General features: G+C 32.3%; 1 protein-coding gene across 2 annotated transcripts in view; it reads left to right on the top strand.

The window, feature by feature from the left end:
- Positions 1-8,830, top strand: part of LOC125063490 (aminopeptidase N-like) — a 30,413-nt gene that overhangs the window by 958 nt on the left and 20,625 nt on the right. For both annotated transcript variants that reach the window (XM_047669963.1, XM_047669964.1), the window contains exons 2-4: positions 4,387-4,557; positions 7,876-8,150; positions 8,491-8,649. In XM_047669963.1, coding sequence (XP_047525919.1) covers positions 4,393-4,557; positions 7,876-8,150; positions 8,491-8,649 — 599 coding nt within the window. In that variant the 5' untranslated portion in view covers positions 4,387-4,392. The remainder of the gene's footprint in view (positions 1-4,386; positions 4,558-7,875; positions 8,151-8,490; positions 8,650-8,830) is intronic.

Below are 8,830 nucleotides of genomic sequence, written 5' to 3'. Positions count from 1 at the left end.
ACAAAAAGTGAGTGCTTTTATTGATATGCGTAGTACACATGTTATGAGTCAATACAACCTTATTCAGGGTCACGCGTTCAAGATTATCCTGTAGCCTTATGTCGTATTAAACATAATTCAAACTTCAATCTAGTTTCAAGATCTCTCTAACCATTTTCTATCTCTGAAGCTTGACCTTCGAAGTAGTACACTAGGCCTGTGTTATCACTTTAAGAAACCGCTCTATATTATCTTTTGTGTCCCAGACGTTAATAGTCGAAACTTGCGACTTAAATTGTGAGTATAAAAATATATTTTTCAGAATGATTTTGTGTGCGCGTTCCTTTTTGCGCAAATTTTAAGGGCTAATAATTTTTCGATTTTACAATTTCCTCATATCATTTGCAATAAATAAGTCTTTAGACTTATTTATCATCTTTTGTCCGGTTTCTCGAGATTCAAGGTTCGATGTACTTTAAAATGACAATATGGAAATTAGGTAACGGCTTGTATAAAATTATTTAGCTGAATTTTTTAAGTGACGTCATGACTGCACCAACGAGCTCTCTGTTACAAACATTATTTTCGTACACTTTTATTAGCAAAGGTTAAATACAGACTAGTTGTTTTTTGTTTTAAAGTCACCTATGTAAGGGCTTACGTGATATTACACTGCCGCCTTTGGATACTCATACTCAGAAATCTGTAGGTCTACCACCACTGGAAATAAAAGTCTATATATCTTTACTAAAATTGGCATCTCGTAAAACAGACTATAATTATAATTTACGAGAAATCAAAGTATAATAAGTATAATTAAGGACCAAACAACATAGACTAGCAATAAAAATCTATTATCTATAGGTCTACGTTTTAGTACTTGATATTATCTATAACTACTGCCTACGTTTAGGAAGCGCACTAGGTAAGTTATGGTTTAGATACGGCTTCATGCACTGACCTTGTTCTAATTTAACTAATAGATTTACGGTTGCATTTTACCAGATACGTCAGGTCATCGTGTGACCTAAAAACTATACGTAACAGCAATGTTTGTAGTATTTTTATGCGGCGTTTAAATCAACAAACGCATAAATTTTACCTACAAATTTAGTTAATAGCTAAAATGTTACTAAATTTAAATAGTATTTGTACATTGGTACATCTTTATATAGATACAGTTTTGTTAGCGTGTACCTAAGATAGGATATTTTCATGAAAATAAGAAATACCTGTAAAAAATACTTTAATGCAAGCCAAGCTATTAATTGGTATTCTAATGTGCGCTGAAGTAACTATGATTACATATACAGGGTGGCCAAAAAGTCGTGGATCAAACGCAAATAGGTGATAGATGAAGTCATCAGCGGCAAAAAATTGTTCTACGGGAGGTCTCTAAGGTCAACCCCTGCAGAGTTATGATTTATTTTGGTTTTTATTTGAAAATTGAAAGTAGGTTAAATATAATCCAAAGGAGCAGATCACCTATTTGCTAAAACATCTGAGGACGACCTAGAGGTTGTAGTTCGCTGCATTTACATTTTACTAACTATTATTTAGCAACAAAATTGTAAAGGAATTTAGAATACAGTACAATCTTCCATCGTCCAATCCAATTTCTCATTTAAATTTGGATATGTTTATATTTGTATTTAAACGTAAAAAAGCATGTAAACAAAAAGAAGTAATAAATTAAAATATTTTGAGCAGTAAAATTGGATTGTAATAAAATATAAATAACATGTAACTTTTAATATTTCTGTATTAATAACCGTTACTTGATAAAGAATTGCTTTAAATGATATATAAGATTTAAGTTATGTATCGTAAATAAAATCGTAGACATATGAAAAATCTTGTTTACTTGCTTGCTTGCTCAAAGTCGCACACACGTGTATCTTTTGAACTTTATTATGCGTCATTTTCCATGTTGACATCACATTTAATTTTAGCTCAACTCTCTTTTAAAGTATTATGGCGTTACATTAATAAAACGTACAAAATGATTACAGTGTAAACGAAAGCCTAATGACTATAGGTATACCCTATCTATATTGCTGTATCCCATTTAATAATAATAATAATAATATAATAATAAAAACTTTATTTATGACAAAAGGGTTAGGACAGAATTCATATATCACTAGTCCCCACACTAGGGAGGCCCTGTGTGTGGGTAACCAGAAAACAATTATTACGTGGTACATGTTTGAAACGGTTAAAAAAGATAATAATAAAAAATAAAATAATAATAATAAATTTAGTGCTATAAATTAAGTGAATGAGCGAGCGTGAATTTAATTGCATTAATTTCTCCACCTCTTCCCTGCGCTAGCGGGAAATAATTTATGCAAACAAGACACATTCTACAGGTATAGCAACTTGAGAAAAAACGCATTGTTGTTTTTTTTTTTTATAGAACAGGGGGCAAACGGGCAGGAGGCTCATCTGATGCTAAGTGATACCGCCGCCCATGGACACTCTCAATGCCAGAGGGCTCGCGAGTGCGTTGCCGGCCTTTTAAGAATTGGTACGCTCTTTTCTTGAAGGACCCTAAGTCGAATTGGTTCGGAAATACTTCAGTGGGCAGCTGGTTCCACATAGTGGTTGTGCGCGGCAAAAACTGCCTTGAAAAACGCTTAGTTGTGGAACGGTGGACGTCAAGATGATACGGGTGGAATTTCGTAAAATCTTAGTGTTGTATCTTAGGTTAAAAATCGCACTGGTTATATGTCCAGATTAGCTACTTTTATTGGACATATAGATTTTTTTTCTATGTGCAATTTTCTTCGACCCAAAAATCAAAGTGCCTGTGACTGGTCACCTATTTGTCTATAAAGAAACAATTGTCAATGAAACAAACGCAAAAATGTGTCTATCCCTCGGCCCAGGGGGCTTATAAGTAGACGACATGTACAGAAGTTTGTTCATGGAGAATAAAGTATAGACGCACAACCGAAACCGTGACATTGTCTATGATTTGAAAGGTTTGTCAAGCAACCAACTCGATTGAGCAGATACATGTCTACAAGTACAAAATGTGAAAGGAGCGAGTAATGTTATAATTATAGTATAGTTACAGTAAGGATTACCCGTTCTTCCGTCTACGTAAGCTTATTACACACGAATTATTCAGTATAAATCATCTATTTACATAATTTACTTAGTACACGGTCTCCGTGATTTGTATCATATATGAAGGATTCTCAACTATCCTATTAAAATAGTTTTATATTTCTTTGTTAATACTTTTTATTTCTGTGACCTTCCTGTTCGCGGGAAGCCATAATTAACTAGATAAGAAGCTCATACATAGAAAACATTAACTCTGTTTACTTTTCCAAAATTACTCTAGGTTTCTAACTGAATGTGAGGTACATAACTTATAATATATATATAAACAGATCAATAAATTACTACCTATAGGGCACGTCTGAGCCACAAAGTATGTACCCAAAGGGATATCTATATACATATATATATATGGCGTGCGATGTGATTAAATAAGTCATGCCTTAAATTATGCCATTCGTGCAAAACAAAATGCTTGAAATAATATATATATATATATATATATATATATATATATATATATATATATATATCTATATATATAAGAAAAAATAGTAGCGTTTATTATAATACGTGTATTTCTTTAAGAGCACCTTACTACGTAGGTATGTGAAATGTTTTCCTCAATCGTTGCAAAAATTATCTATAATTTCAATTTAGGTTAACAAAACTTATAATACAATGTTCCATTTTATTCGAAAATCACTATTTCTTTGGTTACGATTTTTACGTATCAGTGGCCCCACTCACTTTGCGCATGCGTATTGATTATCTGGTTTTTGGCGCCATTCATGCGTTCTGTTTAGCCTATACACACTATTTCGTGGGAAAAGTTTTATTTTGCATAAAATATGCAGTTAATGTAAAGAAAAATATATTTGAGTAAGCCATAGAATAATTATGCGATGAACTCTGTCAAGGCTTTGTAATAGGTACAACATATTATGTAATTATCTTTTCGGAACTCGTACTCGCATCAGTAGGCTTAAGCTACTGGTTTGATAAAACGAGAAGCGAAATAATGGTTTATATATATATATAAATATGTGTATTGTAATTCATTGTGTTATTGTTAATCCACATGTTTTTATATTAGTAATGATATACAGACATCCATAAATACTAGGCTAATAGCGCAGGCTAATAGCGATTTTAATGTTTGTTATTCATTGACTTTTCCTCTATGTAAAACAGAATAATGTTTATGTATGTTTTACTATGTAATGCCACAATAGTATTAATTTATAAGGTTTTTAATTATTCTTTGTGAAAATAGATTTAATATATTCTTATAGTTTGTATACTAAAGAAACTAAGACAAAAAATGTTTTTCAGTAAGCAATGTGGGGTACAGTACTATGTGTGGTTGCGGCCACCAGCCTGGTGATGGGAGAAGGAGAATATCTGCTGCCAGATGACGTCATCCCCTCGCACTACGAAGTGAAGTTAGCGTATGACGTCGATCCCAACACTAACTTCAGTTACTTCGGTGTCGTTGATATTTTGGTAAGTTTAAAATTCCATACAAGTACATATTATAAAATGATTAATGTTACCAAAGATTTTTTGTTTATTAAATTATATTTAGCTTGGTGCACGTAGTTTTTGCAAAGGACCGAGAAGTGTTAAAGCGGCATTTCAGTCTAGATTTGTCAATAGGTATACTGATGATAAAGGTAGGTACTTAACGCGTCGTTAAGTCCCACTTACAATAGGGAATTATATTAACATAATAGATCATCAAAACTTTTATAATTATATATATAACGTGATATATATGTATGACATTTGTAATCAACGAAATAATATGTCTATCACAATATTAATTCGTCAAAATAACGTAAGCCTGCTTTGATAGTACATACTATAATTTGGCACGAAAACGAAATCCATGACGCATTCTTTATGTTCCGAGACTATATCTCTATATATTGGGGAGTCCCACAAAAGAGGTGTATTGCAGGTTATTAAAATGTTACAATAAAACCTTACGAACAGTCAACGTTCGCACACATGTACCTACGAACTACTAAAAAATGATAGATATGACAATGCAAACTTATAGAAAATCTCTGGTAATTTTACAAACTAAAATTATACAAATGTAAGAATTCTAATGAAATAATATAAATAAAATCATCACGCAACAGAATACACAAAACTGAGTTCCAGACCTAGAATGCTTTAAGCTACTGTTTTTTGTTAAATTTGTAATTTAATCCACATTACAATCAAACTAAAAAAAAGATAATATTGAAGCAATTTCCTCATTCAACATAAAATATTTTAATATTGGAAGGAGCAAGAGTTCCAACAATTTCCCCACGGTCAGTTCAAGATCAGATGCACAAATAATAAATAACAGCCTTGTAAAGATATTGCCAACGTTTCATTGTCATTTTGTTACGGTTTCAAAAGTTTTTTGGAGCGAACGTGGCTTGAATGGGACTAAAGCACAAAGAATAAATTAGCGTGCAATGGAAAGTGGGTTAGGGCAATTGTATATTTCTATTTTGTTATTCATTAAACGTGTTTTCTAGGAATTGTGTTTATGGGTATTATCAGCACAAATTATAAAATTGCCTTCCCACAAATCGAGCTTTATTATCTGTTAACTGTCGTCTCAGTTTAAATGATAGATTCTATTCGAAATTTATACAAGACTACTAAAGCTCACGAGGGACTAGTTAAAGTAATGCATCACTATGTCGCAGCCAACTAGCTTAATTAGCCGTTCAATTAACAGCCTAGCCTTTTAACTAAACGGCGCCGTTTAACTAACGGCCTGAAAGATATTCAGCCGTAGCGTTTGTTACAACATTTAATTATGCTTAGGCCATTCGTACAATAGAGTCATTATTTGGCAGAAATAAAAAAGATAAACATATGACATAAAAATATTTGATTTAAAACTAAATTAAGTCAAATTGACATTATTATTGTCACTACACTCTTCCATTGTACTTGTTGTTTTTCATGAAATTTTGGAAAACACCATTAAAGTTGTGGTTTGCCGATACCATATTGACAGTATGAAGAGTTTAGTTTCAAGATTTAGAGTAGCAGAATGTGGAATTAAATTTAAATTAACAGTAAACAGGCTAGGCAAGTAACGAACGTGATCGATCCAAGTCATTTGCCTAGCTGTTTAATCAACTGGCATTTTCAGGCCGCTAGTTAAACGGCTAGGCTATTAATTGAACGGCTAATTAAGCTAGTTGGCTGCGACAAATACATTACAATAACAAATTTTACGTTTCAAAGATTATTTTTAATAAGAATGAAAACTGCATTTAATTATTTTTGAACGTCATGAAAACAACATAAACAAGGTGCTCTAACCTTTTAAGGTCTAAGGTCCTCAGATTTCTGTATCCGTTTCGTGATCATTTGTTTTCTGATTGGTAGGCTTTCTGTGCCTGACGCGCCGACGCATTTTCGGTTCTAAAGCTAAATTTCCTGATTAGCCGCTTGTCTATAAGCATACAAAGCTAGTCTATGGAACGTGACTAAATTATTTAAGTGTCGTAAAAGTCGTAATTTGTATTATTTCTGATATGTGGTTATAGCTTAACAATATCTTTCCTCATAAAAATACAATTGTCCTTACTGTATTATTCTGTAAAAATACTCATTGTTTACGGAATAAATGATTTATTCAGACATTGTAATCTGCGGTTGTCATATTAGGTACCTACTATTGTTCATACAGACATATTAATATGCCTTTGTTAAAGAATTTTGTTTTGTTTATATTTTTAATTTTGTGTTGAGGAAAAAAAATATTATTAGGGAGGTCTAACAAACATTGTTTTATGTTTTCTCGCAATAGTCACACAGAATCAAGGAGGCTGCGCTGAAATCTATTAATGATATAAATTTTTATTCTTACCAGCAAATTTTATAAAAAAAATATTTTAGCTAAAGTAAAATATAGCAGAACGAAAAAATTCTTACTTATTACAGAAATTCCATATTGTAAAGTCAGTTTAAAAATATTTGCTTATCATAATATGCATTGTGTAAAAAATATTTTTGGTACTTAGTAGTCGACATTATTATGTTCGGACAATGCCGATGGACAATATTTTTTTGTAAATCTGATAAAATGATGTATTAATCAACTGCGTATAAAGGAAAATGCATTCTTCATTAAGATATAGGGACGTATTTTATTGAAGACTATTTTATTAACAGCATACTTTTTACCTCTATATAACATGACGATATTGTACATAAACTTATGATTAAAATTATAGAAAGTTGTTCTCTCAAACATTGTTGACCCTAAGACCGCTCGCTAAGGTCACTGTTCCTTGTGCCTATTAATTTAATATAATTATATTTTGCAACATTATATACGTATAGAATCATATTAAAATCTTTTTGACTCTATTTTCATACCTCAATAGACTTTCGGGCGATACTTTCGAATGAATAAAATATGTTATAGTCAAAACTTCAATTAGACTTTATATTTTCGGTAATCTTTATGTGATTAATAAATGTATAGTTAAACCAAAATTTAAAAAAATACAAGGGCGCTACAACCTTTTAAGGTCCCCTTTATCTGTTTCCTGATCATTTGTTTTTTTGTAATAGACAAGTGACATAGACAATAGACAAGACACGATCTACGGTTTTCTCACGATGTTTTCCTTCACCGATCAAGCGAGTGTTAAATGCGCACATAGACAGAAAGACCATTTGTGCACAGCCGGGGTTCGAACCTATGACCTCAGTGATGACACTCGCACCCTGAAGCGAACTAACACTGCTCTAATCCGAAATTAAGCAGAAACTAATAATGCCGCTTTATTTCAGCTAAAAGCTAAGCGGCCGATATCTAAAGTCGTTCTTCACGCTCAAGACCTCTCAATAGCCAATGAAAAAATAACTTTAAGGAGTGACAAAGATGTCTATCGAGTGACGGGTGTCGATCTTAACGATACCTATAATTTCTTAACGTTACAACTAGACAGAGAATTGAAAGAGGACGATAGTTACCACTTGACAATACCGTTTTTCGGAAACTTGAAGCTTGGACTGGATGGAGTCTACATCAGTTCCTATGTGGATAAAGATACTAAGAAGAAAGAGTGAGTCTTGGTATCTTTTCTATAATCACTAAAATAAATTAGGGATGAACAAATATTAAAAGTATGGTATCATTTGAAAGATTGATTAAAATATGCAGTTTCTCGTCTGCACTTTATTGTTTATGGTTGAGGTGTGAATGGCAGTCTGTTTTTGGAGAATACATCTATAGAGGCATTTAATTGTTGAATTAAGTAATATATACATATATGTATCGAAAAAGTAATGTATGCTATTATTTCGAAATTATTATTGTACAATCTTATTTAATTATTTACTTATTTGATTCCCCCATAAATTTGATTCATCTATAAAAATTGGAATGGAAAACAATATTTTCAGATATCTTATAGCGACACAATTCGAGGCTACATCAGCTCGTAAGGGATTCCCTTGTTTCGATGAACCGATATACAAAGCCACATTTTCGATCAACATCGGTCACCCTAAGGAATTCACAGCTGTCTCCAATATGCCATTGAAGATTTCATCAGGTGACAAGTAAGTAAAAATACTTTGGCTAGAGGAGATAAACTGTGTCCTCGGTTATTTTTGTTAAATTTGTTAATTGAAAATCGAAAAAAATCTCTAAAACCTTAGCCTCGCGATTCTGTAACTCACTTTTCAAACTCTCCCAGCGGTTTTCGCAGCGGCGGTCACGCTCAAATCAGTCGTGAAGCAG

Source organism: Pieris napi, chromosome 3 (assembly GCF_905475465.1).
Source record: "Pieris napi chromosome 3, ilPieNapi1.2, whole genome shotgun sequence".
NCBI lineage: Eukaryota > Metazoa > Arthropoda > Insecta > Lepidoptera > Pieridae > Pieris > Pieris napi.
Note: the sequence above shows the minus strand (reverse complement) of the source record. Positions and strands in the feature narration are given on the sequence as shown.